The sequence below is a fragment of the Stegastes partitus genome, unplaced genomic scaffold (assembly GCF_000690725.1).
Source record: "Stegastes partitus isolate 25-593 unplaced genomic scaffold, Stegastes_partitus-1.0.2 Scaffold997, whole genome shotgun sequence".
In the NCBI taxonomy this organism is placed as follows: Eukaryota; Metazoa; Chordata; class Actinopteri; family Pomacentridae; genus Stegastes; species Stegastes partitus.
The window spans coordinates 274505-299659 of record NW_007578728.1 but is presented as its reverse complement, the minus strand read 5'-3'; the positions used below and the strand labels follow the sequence as shown (position 1 = coordinate 299659).

Sequence of the window (25155 nt, the reverse complement as noted above, 5' to 3'; positions counted from 1 at the left end):
TTAATAATGTGTGTGAGAGAGAAACATGCCTGAAGGGCCTCAGGAGGCTGCTGCCATTCCTGGACTGCCTCCATCCCATTGGACATGTCATACAGTAGCACCATAGCTGGCTTCGGTTCATGAGGGCTAATAGAACATTCATTTTCTGCCAGGGCAACGCTGCAGCCATAATTTGTCTCACTTGGTGAATTATGAATGCTTTCTCCACTTTAGGGATGCTCTGTTAGTCCGAAGACTCCAAGAAATGAGAAAAGAGAAGGAGATGGAGAGGAACCACGTGGGCTGCAGAAGGACCAGCATTCTAATGGAACAGATGTTTTATTCAGTCTGTGACTGACAGCTGGACAGCTTCTGGTGGATGAGGAGGGCTTGAGGAACGTCAGAAGTAAATGTCTTCATATCCTTTCATTTTACACCTCAGAGTTCAGAACAACCACAAAACACAACAATAAAAGGACCATATGGGACCTTTAAAGGAAAGAAATAGCAGAAGGTGTTTTGTAAAAGCGTTGTGCCGACATGTCACTGGAACTGGAGGGATAGATTTGTACTCATTTGGTGTTGTGATGACGGTGGTGGAGAGCTCTGTTTAGGTCCAACATCTACCACAGGTTGGGTTTAAAGTGGTTCTTTTTTTTGTAAATGATCTTCATCTGGAAGGCATGGATTTACTGACTCTACATGTGATAAAGGCAAGAGGAGATGAACAACAGAGGTGGATCATTTTGTGACATGAGGCCATGAGTCTAGAACCAGTGGCTGTGAGTTAAAGCCAGCAGCTGTTGGGTGGAACACCTGTGTGGAGAATGCAGTGATGGTGAGGAGGAGGCGGCCTCTGGAACCACAGGTGGTACGTTTGTTTGGTTTTATTTGGTAAAGGACAGGTGGTTTGACAGATTGGGTAAGAGAAGTGGAAAAGAGGGACAATACCAATATGTCAGGAGACAAAAGCTCTTCCTGACTGAACATTCATCAAACGAGGGGCATACGGGATCAGTGGAGGAGTCGTACCTTTTCTGGGTTTTTTACTCCAACACCCCGGCATCCCAGGCTGGTTCCCTGAGAGGAGGGATTTTCATCAGTAGGCGGCGCTCTGAGTTGCTGTGAAACACACTGGGACATGTGTTTTTTGTGAGGGGAGAATAGATGAGATATATATTTAGTGTTTTTGGTGTAACAGTCATGTGACTTTGAACAGCCCACGCTGTGCTGAAGACGGACGGTGTAAATGATAATTCTCTGAAACAGCTTGTCCTTGTAGCTCATGACACATTTGTACATTTGTTGGGGACTATTTTCATAATCCTCATTTTGGATTTGGGAACTCAAATGATGAATGTGGGATATATGTGGCTGTGACGGCACAGACTGCTCAATAAAGAACATCCCCGTTTTTTGTAAGCTTAAGAAAGCACACTTGAAGTCACATGTTCTCGTCTTCCCGCTCTCTTTTCTCTTGCTTGTGTTTCCTTCTACTTGTGAACTGCTTTAATGAAAGAAAGCTCGTTAATGTTTAATGTGAGTGTGCATGTTAACCTACTTAGTCGTAGCATGTTGCACAGACCTCAGCATGCGGAGAGGAAAGAGATGCTGTTTTAAGACAGTTTGTTATATTAAAAAAAAATACAATAAAATGTCAGAACATGCATTTGTATTTGGCAGCAATGCTCTGGGATGATAGAGCTAACATGACACAGACTCGTGGACCAAAGCAGATGCAGAGAGGCTGCTGGTGGCCTCTTCATTAACCTGTTCAGTGGTATGTATGGGACTTTTAAAGGAGGAGGGATGTGTTGCAGATGTGTAGAGGCTGATGTAGCAGCGATGTGGTGAGCGTGGAGCAGGCAAAATGCTGCCTTAGTTATGAAGCACGCTCAGTGGGTGGGCTGGACTGAAGTAGTTCATGACTAGGAAGAAAAATTGTCGTATGATTGGTTGACTCTGTGCCTGCCTGAACTAACACAACACGACAGACAGATAGATTAATAGATAGATTATTCATCTCGGTGGGGAATCAGATTTAATCATTTATTTTAAAATGACATGCGTTTGTGCTCTCTGCTCTGGACAGTCTGACACCAGCAGCTCCTGAGAGCACAAAGGCAGCCGGTGAGCTGAGTCATCTTTTAAAGAAATTACATTCATGTTCCTACCTCAGGACATTCCTATGGTCGTGGGGTCATTTGCATCAACAATAAAAGTAATCCGTTAGTTCTTTGTTTCCTTAAATGCCGTTTACTCTGGCAGCCAAAAGCAAAATGTTTGATGTGCTTCACTTTTGGCTGGAACGTTGTAGAGCGAGCAGAAGCAGCTTAAGTGAACCTGGTGGCCTGTGAGGCAGCTGCACTTCCTGATTCCTTATTTTAAACCTCCACCTCTTTCATTTTTTCCATACAGGATGGTCTTATCAGTTGTGAGGAGGAGCTTCTGTGGATCAGACTTGTTTTTTCCACAGATGCTCGATCCGATTGAGATCGAGTTAATTTGAGCCTAACCTTGAATTGAGTCACGCTCCAGACCATCCCTGAGAAATGCTTGCAGGGTGGCAGCCAGGAAGCATAACGGTGCTGAAAGAGGCCGCTGCCATCAGTACTGTTGTAAATATGGGCTGAACTGAACATGGTCTGCAACACAGTGGTGGCGCCTGTCAAAGCAACATCCACATAACTGAGAACAGCTTCTCAGTTTGGTTTTAGAGGCCTCAACAGAGTCAGACTTTTTGATTTGAGCGGGAAAGGCCCTGCGACTGACTTCTTCTTAACTCTAGGGACAGACAGCAGCACCGTGTTGTTCAGCAGGTAGAAGATCAGACATGTTTGCCTCCTGAACATGTATTTAGAGGGACTTTAGAGTCTGATCTGACATGGATATGAAGCCAGTGAAGTGGACATTAGATCCAACATGTTCTACTATCCAGTGAACCCAAACACCAAACGGATGATAATGTTGATGTGTCTCTTCTGGATGAGCCGGGGTTTGATAAGACATTAACCAGATCAGAGCGGTGAGAAGCAAGGTCGGCTTAGTCAGGTGTTTGTGTAAGAGGCTCCAGGTGTCACACAGGTGGTCATCAGCTTTCTGTCTCCTCAGGCTTTCTGTGCGTTCACATGAAGACGGTGTTCAACGTGTTACGTCACTCTTCTTCTGCACCACATGGGTTGTCCCCCTACTTCAGTCAACAACTGTTTTCCAACATCTCCTGGTGGACACTGCATTGACGCTGGACTCGATAAAACACGGTGGACCAACACCAGCAGATGACACGGCACCGCAAAACCTCGAGTCCTAACACCTGAAACAGCAACGACTTTGCTTTTCACTCCTGTTGTCTCGCTTTCTACAAAACAAAACCAACACAATTTACAGGCCGTCTTTATTATCATGTCAATATTTTTTTCTTACATATTACATACAACGATAAGAAAGAGAGAAAAAAGATGACGTGAGTATAAAAAGATCATTAAGGCATTCGGTTAGAAAGACATCACCGGTGGCTCATCAGCCGTGTAAACTTCAGATCGATCAACAGAAACATTGAGAGGGTTTCATAAAGCAGTGAAGGCTTCTCCACAAAGAGTTAATGCTGGATCAGTAGTACTGTGTGTTAGCCACTCTGATCTCACACGTTAGAGGCACATGAACGTTTTCTTTATGTGATGCAGTTCTGCAGCCTTTTGGTAATAAAACGTTTTAGTTTGTGGCGTCCTGTTGGTTTAAATCTGCTCAGTTACTGACATTATAAACACAACTTACTTCAGTCAAAGGTGGGTGTGTAGAATTAAAAGTTCAGACAAAGTTGAGATGCTCGCTGTGTTAGACTATAAATTATGACTTGGTTGATGCACGACTGACCTCCGCGAGCAAACATGCATCTGCTGCAGTACAAACAGGACGCTGTGTTTGAAATCGATCCAGTCTGTAACAGCTAAACCGGAAACCAAAGCCTGTGGATTCTATGAACCTGGAAACGTTCATGAAGCAGAGGGCGACGTGGCAGCAACACATGGGACTAATCTGGTACGATGCTCCTGATCTTAAGGTGAGAGGCACATGGTCACAGGTTCACTTCCTCTGTGCTCTTTAATGGCCGATGCCAGGGAACACGGCCGTCAAAAAAAGGTTGTGAAAACAACGAAAGAAGACAATTTAAGTCCCGACACGAAGGTGTGTCCATGGCTGTGCCCAAGTCCTAAAGCTACACAACATCCTGGTCTGTGTCAGGAAGCAGAATCTTCTGCCTTGAGTTGATTTTGACTGTTCAGCTGCATCATAAAATCATTTCCACGACACACACACACAATCCACATGATCAACTGAGATCCATGAAAGTGGATGAATCAGGATCACCTGTTATGGCTCATGTGGTTCAGAGTTGAGACCGATAATGGTCATTGGCACCAGTAGTTGGGACGCCTCCCTTGACGTCTGCTTATCAGAATAAATACAGAAGAACTGACGAATTTTCAACAAATGAAAGTGATTCATACGGTTCAGTGAGAACCCACATGGCCTAATCCTAGACTAGACATCCCTAAAGCCTTCTGCTGTGTCACTGAGTACCACATAAATTCTGATTTGTTTTTACGATAAAGCGATTAAGGCACATGAAGCACAGTGAGGCCAGACGAACCCGAAGCTTTGGCGATGGATTCTGCGTAAACATTAACGTGTAGATATTTGGATCACAGTGTTGGTTTTAGTGACGTCATCACTGGAATGGTGAGACTGGAATCAACCTCTTTGGCCAGAGAGAGAGAAAGAAAGAAGGAGAGAGAGAGAGAGAGAGAGTGCTTGTTTCATACATCAGGCACTTTTACTTGAGTGGTTCAAAGTCTTTAGCTGGAGGTTCTGGTAGCTCCGTGGTGTTCAGGAAGCTGAGGCAACCTCCACGTCCTGATAACATCCATGTTTTAGGATGCATCTTCCCCTTTCTGCTCGCTGGATTCTTCTCTCTGAGACATGAGGAAGGACTCCCACACAGCCAGACACTGGAAGACAGAAGGACAGAGTCAAACATCATGTCCACCAGGCCTGGACTCTACCAGAACCGTGCCCTATGTTATCAGGTACCAAGATGTTGGCAACAGACCCTTTAAGTCTTGTGAGTTGGATCTGCTATGAATCCGACACATCTACCAACACCCTGTGACCAGGTCATGGTCTGTCCATCAGACCAGTGTTGGAAGGTGTTCGCTGCTGCTAACTGGAAGCTATGACGAGCCTTTCAGAGATCTGAGCTGTCATCCAGGTGTCTGCCCGTACAATTCAACCCTCGTTAAAGTCGCTCAGGTCTCTGCACCTGTGAGACCTGATGGTTTCTATAATGTTTAATATGTCCCAGACCTTGATATGTTATTTGCTTCATCTGTGAATGGCCATAATGTTTAGATTCCTGAACACGTGTATGCTTCGTAGCTTTTCTTGAAGTTGTTTTTGTTTGAAACCTACTTTCTTACAAAGAAAACGGGACACTGTGGTTTACCAAAGATCCAGATCATGTCTGTGGTTTTTAAATGACGCAGCTCTGTACTGGCCAGTGCAGCTGAGTTTATCTGTTTTTTCTGAAAACATAAAATGACTAGTCAGGACATTTGCAGGATGTTTTCTGATTTGAGATTTGTGATCTGTGCAAACTGCAAGCTAACTCCAGCACTTGTAAATGATGGACAAACAACGTACACGGCAGCGTTTCAGCCAAGAAGATAGTACCATACCCCTCCAATGTGAAATGACTCAAAGTTACGTCACCTTTCAATAGTTGTATTATTTCTGCATTGACAAGTAAAGTACAGTCGTGACTCCATAATCCGACACTAAATGTAAAACCTTCTTTTATGTTGGATATCAAGGCTGTCGGATTGTCCAGACGGAGGTCCGGATACGAGGAGGGCTTGATGTTTGAAGGGTCACTTCCACCCCGGGGGAGCACCTCGATGGGGTGGAGATACAAAACCAAAACAACCACGGCGATTACGTTGCTGGCTCCGGTTGAACAACTACTTTACTTCCCCAAACACGGACGGTAACGGTGGAGCATCTTGTGATTTTAAAGTATAATTCAGCAATTTTTATTTATTATTACTTTTTTCAATTTCTACTTATTTGAGTGACGATTGTGAGTTCTGCCTTTTCTTTAATGGAAGGAGATGAATTCTGAGGACGGCTGTCACAGCAGCACATCCACTCCTGCAGAGCCTCGGTCCAGACCGTCCAGACCGTCCAGACCGTCGGTCCAGACCATCCAGACCGTCCAGACCGTCCAGACCGTCCAGACCGTCCAGACCGTCGGTCCAGACCGTCCAGACCGTCCAGACCGTCCAGACCGTCCAGACCGTCCTGCCCTAGAAGACGAAGCCTCGTTCAGTCAGGTGTACAGACACAGACAGAGCGGGTCAGGCAGACCGGCCCGGGGCTAAAGCACTAATTACAGGGTTCATTAGGAAAGCAGAGGCCGACCCTCCAGGCTGTGCTGGTGCTGAACAGGTAAACACAAAACGAGGACGGACGCAGATGGTGTGGTCGGCGGGGCATCGTCACACACACATAAACAAAGATGGACGAAAATAATAGAGCTGGAATATTACAGAATAAAGTGGTTTATCTTCTCTTGATGCATGCATGTACAGCTGCTTTCATACGGCCTCACAGAGCCTCACATCGAATCAAAAACAAGTGTTTGTTCCTGTTCTGACCAGGTTTAGTAGCATTACACATTAAAATACAGCCTTCTGGTGACTACTCAGTCCCCCTTCAGCTAAACTAGATTTAAGTTAAGATTATTTACCTTTAAACTGCAGAAACAGCTCATCTGACATTTTGGATTTTTAATTATTTTAATCACAAACTCCTCACACAGCCGCAGCCAGTCCTCCAATAGTTTAATTAAATAGAGAGGGTGGTATAATCATTAATACTATGAACAAACTCTATCGACTCTGATCTCAGATCAGCTTCTTTGTTAAGTAAAAGCAGGAACTACCAAACAGAAATAAAACATTTATGCTTCACAATCACTTCCACACGACAAGAAGGAAAACCGGTCAGATGCTGGATGTGAAGAGAGAATCTGCATTTATGTGTGAAGACTAATTCCACTGAGGATGAAAAGCTAAAGTGTTTGAGCTGAAGTATCGAGTGTGATTGTTTATTACTATTTTTTATTCATTATTCAAATTGCTGTGAGCTGGAACGAGGTAGAAAAATTAAACTTGGTCCAATAACTGTAAATTATGTGCAAATGCTTTTTTTTTTTTTTGCTGATTTAATTTCAGAAAGGCCACCACAAAATGAATGACAGCCTTAATTTCACTGTTTAAAACCCACATTTTATTTATGCCACTGGAGGCGCTATGATGAACAGTCAAAGAGTAGAATAATTAATAATCCAGCTGCCTACAGACTGTGAGCTCTATCAACAATAAATTACACTTGAACCTACAACTCGGTGCACTCGAGTGTTGAGCCTCGTAGCCAGTAACGGTAACGAATCCAGATCATGTGCATTACATTATGACTGACCCTGACTCTGCTTCTTGGATTTCATCTACACAATAAGCTATGAAGGGGCTGAATCAGGCCAGAAACGTGGCTGCAAACCTTCACAAAGATACGAGTTAGCGGGACATTGCCCATGTATCAGCCTGTCCTGGTGCACTACCTGCACCAAGTCCTGTAAACACAGCGACTCGATGCGGTTTGTTGTTTTAAATGTTTGGTTGAATCCCAGAATTACTGCTGGAGGCTACAGTTTCATGTTTGTCTGTAACTGAACGTGTGTGTTGGGTTACGGAGACATTGCACACGTCACAGTGATGTTATTATACATCCAAAAGACTACAAAACATTTTTTAAACACTTTTGACAACAAAATATTTCCAGAAATGAGGCAATAACACTTAAAATGTAAGTAACCTAACTTGATGTTTTACTTTCTATCCAAATCAGCTTCAAAAGCACATTTTAACATCGTTAGGAACAGTCTGAATTCATCTATCAATACATAGGAGCTATTCTTACTGCACCTGTCGTCCACAGCTGCTTACAACACATTTCAACCTCATTACATCTCCTGAGCCGTCTGAAGGCAGCAGGACACGTATGGAATTGGACTGGGATTGGAAAAATAAGAGCGCGGTACCATTAAGCAAGATGATGTTTTGTGTTTAAAGAAGAACCATAACCAGGTATGACTGGGTATTCTGGGAGCTCTTTCCTCCTGTGTTGTGTCCCATTTAAAGGCGTGATGTTGCTGCTTTCTGAACACCAAACACGGTGGAGTTATTCTTCAGTGGTATCTGGCCTGATGCAGTCATACGTGCTGCTTCACCAGACTGAGGACCAACGGATCCTGAAACCCTTCAGTCCAGCTGCCAGCGGTTTAATCGGATATTCTCCGTTTCACAAGCATATAAGTTCACAACATAGCAGCAGGTACGTCTTCAGTCCAGAAACAACAGCATTGTCCTTCAAAAGCTGGTGCCATTTTATGAAGGCAATATAAATAATGATACCCTTATGTTGCCATGAGGTAACTATGGCAACGCCGACAAGGCTCTGCCACCCGTAACGAAGGCAGAGCGCCGAGTTCATCACGGCCTTGTATCTGAAAGACGATCGCTGCATCACAACACGGGAACAGCTGGAAACTGAGAACACGAGCTTCACAAGCACACACCTGATAGGCTGCCTCACTCCCATCAGCTTTATCAGGATGTTCTCAACAGGAAATCACAAAGGTTCAATCAGTTTTCTAAAGAATCAGCCACCTGTCAAACACTTTGTCATCGTTTCTAAAACAGTCTCAGTGGGTTCAGTCGTCAGCTGCTGCTTCTGAATCAGAATCAGTCACTTGTGAGGACTTTTGAAACTCATCATCTAAAATTGATCACAAAGGATCAAACAGTTCACCACCAGCCTGTGATCCTCCTCTGAAGTCTGCCCCTCAAAACCTCATCCTACGTCCTCCACCTGCCCCTGAACATTGTCCTACACACTTCTTAATAGAGAGATCTGACACTGTAGGACCTACACAAGTCTGACTGTCCTCTGGTGGCCTGGTGCCTTCTGGTTCTGTGGTGGATCTTTGTCGCCTCTGCTTGGGGAGATGCTTTGTGTCTGGCAGAGGAGCCTACTCTAGGTCTGCTCTCCAGATCCACCTACTGCCGTGTCTGACTGAACCACCACCCAGGTTCAACAAAAACTGAATATCGACATCGGTGATATCAGAACTCTTAATATCGGATGTCGGTATCGGCCAGACATTTTAATATCATGCATCGCTAATTAAGACAGCATCACATTTTGCTCTTTTAGATTTCATATTTTCACTTTGATGTGTAGATTAATTGGCAAAAAAATAGCAATTTTATCAATTAAATCTACAAAACAATAAATTGTACATAAAGGTTGAGGTGAAGGGATGTGGATGCTTTGTGGATCCACTCGTGTGGATACGAAGCCTCTGAAGGTATTTAAGGCCAGGCTGTAGCATCTGCATGCTAATCTGGAATGGCATCTGCACACGTCCCTGGGGTTTGCATGCAGACTTCCTCACTATGCTCCTTTCAAGCTATTCTCCTATAAATCCTTGGTTGTGCTTGTGTCTCTGCTGAATCGGAGCGTCTCTACATAAAAACACCCCGTTCTGGAGCAGGAACACCAGACGTGGATGTTCTTACAGCATCTCTACAGAGAGCTGCCTGATTCAGGTACGTCTGGCAGAGAGAGGTGGGACACTAAAAAATATTATTTTAATTTAATTTTTTAACCTGATCTAAAAATAAAAAAACAGAAACATTCAGCAACTAAAAAAAAATCTCTTTTTCATGATTTATTAAAACAACATCCTCATGCTGTTAGATGAGGATAAAGTTTCAACCTGCTCATTAAGCTTCTCATATTTTTAACTCTGAGCTGCTGCAGCCGTTAAATTATTCTGACAGCATTTATTTCAGACTTTAGCAACAAGACTGACGTAAGGACGTAAGTAGTTCATATCCACTGGGGCTGAAGTGTCTCAACCTTTCAGCAGCTATTGGTGGTCCGATCGTTTCAGGACAACACAGTGACCCAATGAACCTGAAACTATTGGAAAGGTAACAGTGGAGACGTTTGTACCAAAGAGTGAAACGGCGTCTCACGGAGCAGTCTGTGAGAGTTTGACTGCTATGACTATTGCACAGATGTTGTTACCGTGCCTTAAACTATCCCATCCATCATCTCTACACCTTCATCCTCACTAGGGTCATGGGGGGCGGAGCCTATCCCAGCTGACTCAGGGTGAAGGCAGGTTCACCTGGACAGGTAACCAGTCTATCACAGGGCTAATAATAGTAAAACTAAACTAACAATAGTTTAGTTTGACAAACTGAAACCAGCTGATGTTCCAACACTGGTCACAGATCAGCATCAACACAACACATGTGCCCTTTGTGGTTTACACTATTTGAATTCAGTGCTCTCATTTCTTTCTTTGTCCCTGCATGTTTCATTTTCTCTTTTCCCTCCAGTCTCCCCAGACCCTCCTGGCAGACCTCATCCATCCTGCCTTCTTCTTCACGCTCCTTTTTTCTTCCCGTTGTTCTTCCTTCATCTCCCACATCCAGCATCTCTCCCTCTACTTCCCACCAAGCCTCCCACCGAGGCGCTAAAAACTCTCCCAGGTACAGGTGTCTTATTAGATTCTTATAGGCCATCTCTCTGACCTCCAAACCAATAAATCATTCAGCGGCCCCGTGGCAGCACCGACCCAAATGCGCACCTGAATAGCAATATCAGCACACGGCAGAGTCACCGCATCCTTTGGGATTATTATCAGCAGGACAGCAGGAACAGAGCTAGACTTTGCTCACTGTGAGGACACAATGTGTTGGTTGCATTTTAAATTCATTGCAGTTGGGTTGTTGTGTTCCACTCAAGAGTTTTGCCAAATCAGCCGATGAGAACGTTTCATGTCGTCATCCCTAACTGGTCAGACAACATGTCCAGCTCCCAGTTCATAAGTAACATGAGTAGGTGATGGGTTTTTGGAATCTCTTTGTTTTTTTAAGGCCCTGAAAGAAACACGAGGTCTGAGGATAGAACTAGAACGACAAGACAACAGAAACTGAACATCCTTTGTTGTTTTTTAAGGACTCAACACTCCAGTAATCTGCTTTTATCTTTATTTGTGAACTGAAATATGCAACATCCATCCATCATCTCTACACCTTCATCCTCACCAGGGTCATGGGGGCTGGAGTCTATCCCAGCTGACTCAGGGTGAAGGCAGGTTCACCTGGACAGGTAACCAGTCTATCACAGGGCTACACTTAGAGACAGACAACCAAGCACACTCACATTCACACCTACGGACAATTTACAATCACCAATTAACCTCAGCATGTTTCTGGACTGTGGGAGGAAGCCGGAGAACCCAGAGAGAACCCACGCTGCACGGGGAGAACATGGAGACTCCACGCAGGAAGATCCCGGGTGTCCATACCGGGACGCCAACCGGCGACCTTCTAGCTGTGAGGCGACGGTGCTAACCACTGATCCACCTACAGCCCACTATGAAGGGCAATAAGACAAAACTAAACTTTGTGTTCATGTCGGACACAACAGTCAGAGCAAAACAGTGATTTCTGAAATGACCTTTATCATGTTGTTCACTTCTCGTAACCTGGAAACCACTCATGAGAGTTTAGGAGTCACTAATATGTTATTTATGTACAGCAGCCTTCACCAACATGCAGCAGGCCTCCATGTCTGGTTGTTGTGTCCATCTACGGCTGTATCCTGAAATCAGGCCCAGTCGCTGTTTTAAAGCTCAGCCTCCTACAAATACTTCCACTCGCTCTGTTAGAAATACTTCAGCATTTGGGAGCTGCGTGTCCTCGGGCTGCTTCCGTGTACACATCTGCACGTGCACGCTCGGACACGTGCGCACACACCAGCGCTCATTTGTTGTATTGCCCGCTGAGGGGCAACTGCGCCGGATGATGAGTGTTTTTGTCAGGCTCGCTGCAGGGAGAGGCACAGGAGAGATAATCCAAATACGACAAGGACACACATTCTGCCTATTAGTACGCTCGCTGCTGAAAAGTCCACCCAAATATCATCATCTTCTGATGCGCTACCAGCAGCTGAACGCGCTAATCATAACGGTGACTGAATGAGAACAGGCTAGGTGGCTTTTACACTCATAAAGAATCCTTAAGTAGATGTGGAAGATCTCCACGTCACACGATGTGGACAAAAATACACTCAGACTAAACATGCAGGTACCTGAACAACCCAACAAGTCAGATATGTGCATCAAGGCCAATGCACCAGTTCTGTCCCCGCATGTCTTTAAGGGACACACATGATGTAAATCCTGTCGTCCACTGAAGTCTGTGAGGGTCTGTGCAGATGCTGCTGTGGACGTTTGTGACCTCGTAAGTACATCGACTACACACTGTCAGGATGAACACACGGTGCCTCAGAACAATGCTCGTTATACGGACAGACGAGGAGGTTCGTGGTGATCCACACCTTTATGAATTGAGTAGTTCCTACCAGACTTTGGAGGTGCTTGGATTTGGGTGGGAAGTCGCACATTCTTCAGAAACCCCTTGCTGAGTCCATCCTCTGTGCTCAACACACCTCAGGAATCATCCCACTGACACACGGCTACAGGCTAAGTAGCTGCTACGTCATGTGAAAAGGTTACAAGCAGCCTCTCAGAAACATCCACGGAGGCAGATGTGTGCAACAACCAGCGGGTTTGAAAGGTCTTTAAAAACCTCTGAGCCAAACACGGTGAAGACCTAAAGAATCCTGAACTGAAATAAAGTCTCATCAACTCAAATCCAATCACACAATGTTTAGCTCGTAACGTTAAGATTACTGCGGCCATCCATTCACAACCAGCAGCTCCATCCTGACGTAGCAGCAACTGATCTGTCACGAATTATTTTGATCCAAATTGGTTCTGATTCATGAGCTGATGCATTACAGTTGCAGAGGGATGTTGCAGTCAGCTGACTACTTCTCCAGAGAAGAGCCTCAGCTCTGGGGAATAATACAAACACCGCCCCCCGGTGGCCACAGGGGGATGTTACAGAGTGAGATGTCTTCATTTGAAGACGGAGGTCAGTCAGCGGCTTGAAGAAAGCACCTTAAACACGATTAACCCTCTGAGGTCCGAGCGCTGTCTGGACACACTGTGGGCTCGTATTTATCTGCAATATAAAGTCCTGCATCGCTATGGAAACAGCACATCCACGGCTGGAGGCAGAGAGGAGTCAGAAAAGTCTTCCTTGCAGCATGACACAGTTAGGATGCCATGAATAATACTAATAATAATAATAGGAAGAAGAAGAAGAAGAATTATTATTATTACAAGTTAAAATGTGCAAAATTTGTCCACATTCCAGCAGCTGGTACCAATACTGGAAACAACATGGTGGCTCTAAATACTCTGTATATTTTATTATTGACATTATCAATTTGCCGTCTCCTGCCTGCGCTGTGTGACCTTCTTTCTTTTTTTGTCAGGTAGCTGTTGCTCGCAGGCTTCTCCACTGTGTGACGAGAGCAGGATTGTTTTATAAGTATAAAAATGAGACATGCAGAATAAAGTGATCTTGATGAAATATCGTGATTTTAAGCTCAGATTTGATTCATTTTCCCGACAGAATACGATAAGTTCAATCACTGCTGGAAGGACTTTGACAGTTCTGGGCTCTGAGAAATGGTGCAATTACTGTGATTTAAAATCATAATAATTGTAAACCCACCAGTGTGTTTGGGGGTTTAGAGAGTTAACACTAATTAGCTGATATCATCAACCACCGCTGAGAAGAGTCGTTTTATTCACTTGTGAGCGTTTGAGATCAACATACTGAGTATTTGCAGACTTGCAGCGATCAGAACTGTAAAATCCAAATGCAATACTCTGTAGTAATCAGCTCTCACACTGAAGTACTCAGTTCCTTATAAATCACATCCTTAGCTGGCAAACCATCGCTCACAGTCTGATGAGAGGAACTCCTTCACCAGCCGTGTAGGAGACGTTCAGACCAAACAATCAGGAACACGTCTGACTTTAAAAAGCCTAATTGTCAGATTAAAACAGATTACAGAGGAAACAGAAGGCTCTTTATTATTCATGAGGAGAAGTGAATGTGCAGCGCTGCCTCCCTCTGCTGGCAGAGCTCCAGCCTCCAGCGGCTCAATACATCCACAGCCAGCAGAAGCAGCATATTTCTGTCCTGACTGCGTACTTAAACTCCAGCATGACTAACAAAACCTATAACGAGTAAATGATTGCTGCCGTAACAGCTCCATTGTTTGAAGCGCTCTCCTTCCTTCCAGCCGGTCTAATTCCCTCCTGCCTCTGCTCGGCGGCCTGCTCGTTAATCTGGAGGCAGGATTGTCTCTTCTACTTCTCTCCTCTCGGGTTCATCCTTCTACTCTCCTCTCTTCTCTGTTCACATCTCCATCATTTATACTCACCAAAAAAAGTGAAGCTGTTGGGGAGCATACTAGTTTCTGCCCATTCTCAGAAGTCTACAGCACTCAGGTTCACATCCTGTGACTGGTGAGATGTTTCTCAGACGAATGATGATCAACTTGACATCAGCTCCAAATTCAAATAAAAGCTGAGTTGGTCGACATTCATACAAAACTCACTTCATAAAATCCAGTTAATCCCAAAGTTATGGAGCAGAGCTTTAACGTTCAGTGGTCCTACAGTGTGACCACGTCTATAAAGTGAATCTTTACCTTCTCGTAGTACTCCACGTTCTTCTCAGCGGCAGAAATAAAGGCTGATCTGAGGTCAGTTCTCAGGCTGCCCTGCCAGCGGGACCAGTCTCCACGCAGGGCGTTGTTGGCCAGCTCCACCCGGTCCCCCAGAGCGTCCACCTCCTCCTGTAGCTGTGATCAAACACACAAGGCGATGACTGAACACTTCCAGGAAACAGGCTTAGAGTCGATCAAACTTCATCTGGTCAGTGAAACAAACTGGAAGCTTGTTTTCAGCCTCATATTACATACGAGTGGAGTTCAAGGAAGTCAGTCAAATACCTACAAAGAGTTAGTCAGCTGAATGGTGAGAACAAGATCAACACATACGCCCTACCAGTGATCAGACACCCCGCTGATATAACAACCTGGCTAAAGGTAGAGGTGACTGATATCAGGACCAGGAAGCTCCTCACAATGCCTGGAGGGTTTCATCCAGAGTCAAGCACCCTGAGCCTGTGAGTGGAAGGAGGGAGGCTGAGGACCAGTGAGCATCAGAGCCACTACCCAGGATGCAACAAGGATCCAGGAACACACCAGTGATGACCTGCTGGGTCAACACCTGAGACAGCAGAAACCTGATGATGACGAGGAGGAAGAAGGACCATCATGGAACAGCATGTACCACTGACAAACAGAGGAAGTAGCTGATATGAAGAAAACACACCAGTGGCTGGAAAAAGCAGCTCTGACAGACAACACAGAGGAACCAATCACAGGAGGTTGGGCTGCACCACCACACCAGACGGGACTCCAGGGGCAGTCGGAGGATGTGACCCCCTAACTAGGAGATCCCTGGAACACCATCTCTGTATAGAAGAGTGCAGCTGTATACACACAGGAAGTCGACAGGAGATACTGAAGCAGACGTACTCAGAGTGGAGCAGGAACAAGGAGACGACAGCATCAGCCCACAAACAGGACTCAGGTGCTCCGGTACTTTCTAACGCTACACGATACACTTAGATGGAAACACACCATATTTACTACAACGCCTCTGGCTGCTCACTCTATCGGTGGGAAGAGATAAAACTGTGCCACAGCGCCCCCTGCTGGCGGCCACAGACACACATCCAGTCTGCCTCATAAAAGCCCAGCATATCTGTCCAACAAGGTCACTTCACAAAGGTAAGGTAAAGGTAAGACATTCTGTTCTGTGGCGTCTGAAACTCAGAGAAAGACTCTCATGTTATCGATCCGTGCAGCTCTCATAGCTGACGTGTGCTGCTGGCTGTTCTGTTCTTTCTGGATGTTGTACGACACACGCTGCTCACCAACATGCCAACAGCCTTCACATGTGCTTCGTGTGTCCGGCAGCTCCGTCATGCTCCGTGCTGCCCAGTTATGACTTCATGGACACCACGAACCAGTCGCTAACAAACGTAGCAGCCTCATAAACACCTGTGCTCACGGCCCTGATGACGGCATTAGCCTGAGATCGCCGCTACAACAGTTAACATACGTGGACCACCCATTCAGATCAGGCTGGCTGCTTCACTAACTTTACATCTTTCATTCCAATAAAACACTTTTGATTGACAAGTTGTGATTTTCTATGCAAACACGCTGACAGAGAAAACCTGCCATCCATCAGCCCCACATGCTGGATATATAAATATGTACCTCTGAGGTCTAATGACTCAATGCAGAGGGAGACTTTAAAGCTGAATGAAAGGCTGTCATTTAGCTCAGTGTGTGTTCACATCCTTTTTTCTGACAGTGGAAACCGTGACAAAGGCATGTGACATTTCCCTTCTTATGACTGTGGATCAGCAGCAGGCTGATGTGCATTAGGAGCTGAATTAAAGGCGGCGCGTTCACACACACTCACGGCTAATTAAAGCAGGAATACGATGTGAGTCTGTGGAGGAAAACTTCTTAATTAAAATCTCACAGATGGATTTGGATATTAGCTGGGTGAGGGGGACACACACCTGCAAACCAACACACACACACACGCACAAACAACTCAAGTAGCATTTCTAAAAATAGCGCTGTCCTTTGCTCGCCCAACTTTCCAGCTTCACTCCTGACTTTGTGAAGCGACTCATCATCTAAGAAGGATATGGAAATTTTCATTACGCCGCGATTAGCCGCCTGGCTTATAGCGTGAAGTAATATTGACGGCTCTTATTCCCACTGAGCTGAGGGCTGACTTCTCGCCAACAAGCCTGGATATTCAGATAATCCTCACTGGGAGCCCTTTTTCCTCCCCAATATGAGGCGAGAGTGGTCCTGTGGGAGAGGCCTCGCTCCTCACTCCACTTTATTACAGCTAATCTCTGGGACTGGAAGACGCACAAACACATCGACTGGCTCAGAGGGAGGACAGGAGTGTGTGTGTGTGTGTGTGTGTGTGATTTTCTCTCACTTTGCGTGGATGTAAAATCACTCTACTTATACTCACTGCTTCTTGGTCGACTTTTCTGGACATCAGGGCCTCGTTCTTGGCTTCGAACTCGGCCTGGATGTTGTCTCTGCGCCTCATCACAGCCTAGTGAACACACATAAGGAATTACTTTCATTTTCCAGGAGATGCTGTTCACAGATTTGAGCATCAAGCGTTTCTCTAAAGGAAAGACTTACAGTGATAAAAGTAGGAACAGATTAAAGGATAATACAGCAAATAAAGTCCATGTGTGTGTTCATACTATTGGTATGATTATATTATACTAATTAATAATTATAAAATAGATTGGTTGTGCTAATTGAACAGCTGAACATCTTCTAGAAGCACGAAGGACCGGAGATGACTGACAGCTGCTTTACTGTCATGTTAGTTTTCAAGCATAACACGGTCTTATTATCAGAATCAGAACCAGATTTATTGCCAGGTATCGTTTACACACTAAGAGGAGTTTGTTCTGGTGGGTCGGTGCAACAATGAATACAGAGTAAGGTACAAGATAAAAGTATAAAAATAGCTCAAAAATAAAAGTGACTACAAATAAGTGTAATCCAAGCAAAACATATTGTGGAGTGAAGAATTAAAGTTAAATTTAAATAAGAATCATAGAGCTGTAGTTATTTACAAGAATATAGATTTTTACATTTATACAGATTATCAAAAGAATTAATTGTTGTTTGTTTAATCTGGTTAAAAACTAACAAGAGGTCTCATCAGAAACAGGAAGTGGAGCCGATGCTAGATGAAGATGAGATCCTCCTCCTCCTCCTCCTCCTCCTCCTCCTCCTCCTCCATCAGCTCAGTGTGTTCTGGCCTCACCTTCACCGTCTCTGCACAGAGGACGTACTCGTGCAGCGTGGGCACCAGGACCTCAGACAGGTGCTCGACCTGCTCCTCTGTTTCCTTGCTGCATCGCTCCACACAGCTGGCCACGGCCTTCAGCGGCTCGGCCAGGTCCTGCTCTGACTCCGCCCACTGGCTGTAGGTGGGGCTGTACTGCTTCAGCTCGTCCAGGTACTCTGGAAGCACGGAGGACGAATATAGAACAGCTTAAAGCCAGTCTTTAGGCCGGTGTACCTCTGCTTTACCCCCAGTAACAGCCAGAGGCGTCGCTTTAACAGGACGACCACTGCGACTGTTCACTGATATGATGACCTGCTGTTAGCTTTTTGATTGTTCTGACTGCTCTCACATGACCCTTCTAGTTTCTCCTCAGTCTGTATTTACACGACAGTCTTATACAGCATCTTTTATATATTTATATATTTATATATGTGTCTCCTGTGGACGGCTGCGGCAGTACCTCTCTGCTCCTTGATGATTCTTTGGGCGACTTTGTCCACAGAGCTGATCTTGTTGCTGAAGTTCTCCATGTAGTCGTGCATCGTGGAGAACTCCTCCGGCCGGCTCCTGAGGCCTCGTACCGAGTTGGCCACCGCCCTGACCGTCTCCCCCATCCTGCTCAGGAAGCCTGGACCCTGTTTCCGCTGAGACGCCAGGTCCTGCAGGAGGCCCGTCAGCATCAGGGTTAATGTGCATCAGCGCTGATCCGCTTTCAGAATGCTCTTACTGGTCTGAATGACATGATTTCTAGTTCTATTTCTATTTCCTGGAGGACACATGACGTTAAAGTGTGCGGTGAAGCTACCTGGAACTTGAGCCTGACATGTGACTCCTCTTTATTAAACACTGTGCTGCTCGTCATGCTGTAATGTGAGAATGAAGCTAAAACCTGTCGATCCCAGAGGACAGACCTGTGCAGTGAGGAAGACCTTGAAGTGCTGGCTGTAGGACAGGATGGGATGCTCAGAGATCTTGTTGAGGAACCGATGCAGGGCTTTCCTCCTGGTCTCGATGAAGTCGTCGTTGAAGCGCTCGACCATGCCTTTCATGACAAACTTCTCCGGGAGAGGCTGAAGACGCAGCAGCAGGTAGACTTAGACCTAAACAGTGTGATGGTGCAGCAGCTCGCACGTGAACAGAGCAGATGTTACCTACATGGACTATGAGCGTTGGGTGGTTTTCTTCCAGTCTGCTGCGGAGCCACAGGAAGTCCTGATAGCGCCGTCGTACGTCGTACTCGCTGGAGTCAAACTCGCTCCGTGTGGTCTGGAAACAGAAGATCCAGATCAGTGACAACACTACGGAGCTTCATCCTCGTTCCTGGAGACTCAACTGAAATGTAAAGAAACAAAACCAAGCTCTGGCCGACTTCCTACAAACATTACATGAGCCGTCTCCTTGTTTCCACTAAGAGCAAATGTACAAAGCCTGTGGTTATAAACATGGTGGTAAATCCAGGACTGATCGGTGTTTAGTTTTCGATGGAGATAATTGCACCATTTGAGCAACTGGTTGCATCCAAGGACAGAGACAATGTCATATTTTTTTCTCTCCCAAACATCCACACCTCCCCTCCTACAGAAAGTGTTCTGACTGAAGCTGTGAACACATCAGGACTCCTCTGCAGCTCTCCTACATTTCAACACAGACCATTCTAAAAGGTGCTTCAGATATGCATTCCTGGGAGAATGTTCACCCACTCAGCAAACAGACCTCCTCCTCTGGAATGCTTCATAAATCATTTCACCAGGCAGAGATGTCCTCACCTTGGTTACAACCCTGTACATGATGAAGGTCTCGATGGCGGTGACATGGCTCTCCGGGTTGTCAACGCTGACGAAGACGTCTTTAGTGAAGGCGCCCTGCTGGTCCTCCTCGTCCTCCTCCAGTCTGTACTGGTTGACCATGGAGCTGGGAGAGTTCGGCATGGGGCTTCCATCTGCCAGGGACGTGTTCTGGACCAACGACACAAGGCTCTGTTAGCCGACTTTAAGTCAGAGTAAGACCTGTTTGGCTGTTAAGAAAACGGTGACAACACTGATCGTTTCTCATGGATTAATGGTAGCAACTGGACTTGTTTGGGTTCCTTGAAGATGTTCCACCTCTCATCCAAGAGGCTTCATCAGCTCTGACTGACTAGTTGGGAGTTCAACATACTGATATTCTAAAGGAGTTGTTACGATTAATCTACGAGAATAACCACAACCTGGATGACTGAGAATCTTCAGACACATTTTACTGCTTCTTCACTAATTTACTGATGCTCATGAGAGGAAGCTCTCCCACAGCGACTGGACTCGACAAGTGTGCTGAAAGAATCACCAATAAACTACGACTAATCCTTCTCCTAAGGTGTCCAGGATAGTATATTAAAGAATGTTATGTTTTCTCCACAAAGACGACCTGTAATTCAGCAAGCCTGCACAAAAACTATGAACTATTAATGTGGAGGTGGAGCCGGACCACAAGAAGAATCCATTAGATGATGATCTAGACCACTTTCGTAACAGGGCATCGGCCTCGGCAGACTCTCCAATTGACCTTTTAATCTTGTATTTCTGGGTTTTTGAGCTTTTCATCTTCAGTGTAAGAAATCTGATTAGTAAAATTAAAGCTACACTTCCAGAGAAACTGACCCAGAAGATACACAAGTGAGAGGACCAGGTGGAGGTGTTCAAGCAGAAGAACTGGAAACAGCCATATGTTGGTACCAGGTGCTCCTATAACCACTGCACCAACGCTGAAGTTAGCTGCAACCTTTTCCAGTCTGCTGAGAGATCTATGATATTCTACAACACTGGCTAGAGGTACAGTCTCTTCCTAATCAGCCACTGTGGATGAAGCCCACATGGTGACTTCACCAACATCATGGAGTTGGATATCAAGGTACCTTCAGCACATCACTGCTAAAAAAAAGCAGCAGTCTGGCCATGACACTATAACAACTAGGGCCTCTCAACACTGAGTCTGAACCCTGGAGTTGAGGTTGAACACATCGGATTGCATCTGTATGTGTCCTCATGCAAAAAGAATTAAGTATTGATTAATGTTTTTGGTAGTTTTTTTAAGCTATTTGTGAGATCTTTCATTCAACAGGATACATAAAACTATATAGACACACACTAATATACATGTCCACCCATCCCAGCTGTGTATTTTTACTTTATTGTTGGGAATAGTTAGATTGTTATCACACACAGACGTCATTTTCAGTCTTCAGGAAATCATAAATAAACTAGACGACACATTATGTTGGTTTAGATTCTGTCCGTTGGTTATCAGTGTGTTGTTGTGACTCACACATCACTTGACGTCTTGCATGTATGACCGATGTTGTCCTACCGTGGTCGTGTTGTAATATACAGATACTAGACCAGAATCCAGAATCCTGTTCCTGCTTCTTTCCACTGAAGCTAAGAGCAGCGTTTCTACTCATTAATGTGCGACAGCAGGACATCATGTCTCTTTGCATTGCTCTGCGTCCCTGCAGGCCCAGTCGGAGCTTTGACCACCGTGTACTTCTTTTGGCACCTTTCAAAACTCCAAGTAATGGCTGCAAATCCAAGCGCTGACGCTGTCACACAGTCAAATATGGAATGATTCCACTTACGTCAGCACCAGCGAGGCAGAGCCCACACGAAGCCACAAAGCTGTGATAAAGTTATGCAGACCGAGGAGGGAGCCGACTCATCCACATTAATGAAGCATCTACCCGACCACTAAATAACCACACAGCAATGGTTTGGCAAATGTAACAGATAATGTAAAAGTCAGAGAGTCAGCTGACAGAGCAAAGTGGAAAACATCTCTGAATGCAGACGCAGCCTTCACACCGGTAACTTTATCATCGCTTGTAAGCTGCTAACAGTCAGAAGTTTACAGACAAACATCAGCTATAATGATGAATATACCATCAATCAGAACTGGTAGTGGTTCACTGTTAGCATTTACTCTGACCCACCAAACCAGATCAGGAATCTTCATAAATGCAAATGGGATGTGGAGCACATGAAATATTTGGGAGTCTGACCACCTAAAGACTTTTCAGGAATGTTCAGTGTTAGCTGTGGAACAAAAGAAAGAGCAGGATTACAGCCACATTCTTCAGCAAAACCTAAAATCATCCACCAGAAGGCTGGATCTTGGGGGCAGTTGGTGTTCCAACAAGACCAACATACATCAAAAGTGGTAAAGAAACGGTTCAATCAGGCCAGAATGAAGGTTTCAGACTATCTGCCAAACTGAAAGTCTGAATCAAGAGAGAGGTTTGTGTCAGAAAGCCGACAGATTTGAAAAAGGCCATTTATCAGAAAGTTAGCATTTTGTAATAAATCTATTCAATAACGTGTGTTTTTTCACAAGTGTTGTAATCGTATGAACAGCTTATCTACCGACGACAACAGCTGAAGAACAGGTCGGCTGCAGTCTGATCCCATTCAGGTGTGACTGCAAAGAGTTTCTGGATGGAGACACGAGCAAAACCACTAAAATGGCAGAAAACAGCTTCATCCAGGAAGCTGCTGTCCTTTCACACCGACAACAAGACAACCAGGTAGTTAAACGGGACCAGAACCAGACCACAGAGGTCATAGGCTGTATGTTACTTCCTGTCTAGTCTATAGTGTGCTTATCACAGGTCACGTCTAAATACATCCATAAAGGAATAATAACATCTTAAAAGCACTCATTAACAGCGTTTTATGTTATTAAAATATCCATTATTTAACGGACGAATATGACTGGTGTTGATTAGAGAACCTGTAATCATTTAGCCATCAAAACGTGACAGGCTGGGATTCTCCAGCATAACAATCTGGTGCTTTTGTGATTTATACCACTGTAAATGTAATATTATTTAATACTACTGGGTGAGCCAGACTAGTACTGGTGTGTATTTCAGGTTGGAAACTGCAGTAGAGTAACTAGAAAAGACACGTTTAAGGTCAGTAAAATGTTGAGTTCATCTTTCATCCATGGTACCAGTACTTTGGCTGCAGGAAGTTGTCTCCACTGGACAGAACATAAACTCCCAGGTGCTGATGATCAGGACCATCTCTGTTATGACTCTCAGAAGTTTTCAACAGTGAACCATCTAGTTTATCTTTGACTACTAACTCTGGAGCCATCTGGACTGGTATTGTCTGTCCAGATGGTTTGTGGGGTAACAACTTGATTGAGGCTAAACATGCTTTGTGAAAACAACTGGACGATGTTAATCCTCAGTTAGTTCACCTCCTCTCACACTCAGACTCAAATGTACATTTAATATCAAAGACAGGAACTGTCCTCCTCAGCTCCCCTACCAGCTCACAGCAGAGAAAACGCTCTGATTTATTCGTGATGAACATTCATCCAAGCCACTGATAGCAAAGAGGTCAAAGATCTGCAGCGTCAGCACCGATTTTACCGAAACATCAAGAGCTTTGTATCACAGTTGGTCCCTGATGGAGAACCTGCAGCGGGTCACGTACTGTCTAATGGACTTCACTGTGTAAAACCACTCATTCGTCTGCTATGGAACCTAAAGGGGGCGCCATCTTTTACAGCCTGGATAACGGCGGTGACGGACATCCTCCATCTGGACAGGATCCGTTACATCCTCAACAACAGACGGGAGGAATCTGAACACACCTGGAGAAGCTCTACACCAACATGTCCAGTCTGGTTCTGAGCACCTCCCTGTGTGACTAGATGATGGATTTCCTGTCCGTTACAATCCAAGCGCTCCAGGTGGTGACACATCTCCAGCACCCTGAACACCAGCGCCCCCCAGGGGTGGTCCTCAGCCCTCTGCTAGCTCCAACACCATCATGAAATCAGCAGACGACACGGTTGTGGGACGACACATCAGTAAGAACGACAAGCAGACGTATGCAGAGGAGTGTCAGACCAACAACCTGCTGCTGAACCAAGGAGCTGATTGTGGACTTTGGGGAAGCCAGCAGAGCAATTACACACCTCTGAGGATTAAAAGCTCACCTGTGTACAGGCTGGGCACCTTTAAGTACCTGGGAGTGAGCGTCTCAGAGGATGCGTCATGGTCCAAACTCACCGGGGAGGGCGGTGAGGACACGCCTTCATTACTCAGACTGCCTCTGAAGGTTCTCAGGACTGTTGAACACTGGAGTGGTGGAGAACATCACCCAGTGGTATGAGAAAAGCCCCGCCCTGAGGTGAGCGCCCTCTGTCATGCACCTCTGGAAATGCTGGATTCTGCCAACATTTGGATAAACACTGTTGATAAGGCAACATAAAGACAGCGTGCCTGATATCTGACCACCACATCGGTGTGGTTCGGCTGCCAGCCCGCTGTAATGTGGCCACATTCAAATGATCCTGTTTATGCAAACAGCAGCGAAGCTCACGAGCCGCCTGCAGGTTTGTTTCCTCCAACAACAGCCTGAAGCTGCTGAGTTCAGCCGAGAGCCTCCAGAGCTGAGCAGCAACACATGCTCTGCTCCTGACCTCCGCTGAAAACAAGTTTATTCAGACCAGCCAACATCGACGTCTTTGCAATGAGCCGGTTGTTATGGTAACAGGCTGAGGGAAGGAGGAAGCGGCGGCGGCGTCTTCCTCTTACTGTAGGAAGCAGACATGTGACTGGAAGGCGTGGGAGATGGAGCTGGAGGTCCTGCTGTCTCCATGTGGCTGCACATGTTGAAGGATGCTGGACTGTCTGAGTCTAACACACCGTTGGAACCGCAGTGAAAACCAACAGCCTCTACAGATCAGCAGATCCTGAGACAGAAGTGGGACCCTGACAGCAGCAGTCCAGCTGTTCTAGTCGGGGCAGAAGTTAAGACAAAGGCCTGGAGCTGCATTTATTTAAAGCACATGAATGACACGTCTCCCAGGAACTGAATAAACTGCACAAAATAATTTAGCTGATGTCATATTTTTGACAATAACTCTGAACTTTATCCTTAAAATCCAAAAAGTTTAGATTTTTTTTTTTTTAATTCCAAAATGTAAACTTACAAATATTCTCCACTGGGATGTTTTAAGCTTTTTTTGATGATTCATGCTGATGACTAGAGCTTATATTATATATTGAGTGACGTCCTCTTTTAGATTTTCTTTTCCCTTCATATCAGTGCTGCCTGCTGTCCGTCTCTCTTTTCTCTTTATTAATC

The 25155-nt window shown here is 45.3% G+C and overlaps 1 protein-coding gene across 1 annotated transcript in view; it reads right to left on the bottom strand.

Annotated features, from left to right (window-relative positions):
• Nucleotides 1-3356: 3356 nt before the first annotated feature.
• Nucleotides 3357-25155, bottom strand: part of snx7 (sorting nexin 7) — a 27925-nt gene continuing 6126 nt past the window's right edge. Inside the window, exons 2-9 of the mRNA XM_008294819.1 lie at nt 19789-19977; nt 19178-19288; nt 18934-19092; nt 18483-18681; nt 17999-18198; nt 17180-17266; nt 14752-14904; nt 3357-4988 (exon numbers count right to left, since the gene is read on the bottom strand). Coding sequence (XP_008293041.1) covers nt 4911-4988; nt 14752-14904; nt 17180-17266; nt 17999-18198; nt 18483-18681; nt 18934-19092; nt 19178-19288; nt 19789-19977 — 1176 coding nt within the window. The 3' untranslated portion in view covers nt 3357-4910. The remainder of the gene's footprint in view (nt 4989-14751; nt 14905-17179; nt 17267-17998; nt 18199-18482; nt 18682-18933; nt 19093-19177; nt 19289-19788; nt 19978-25155) is intronic.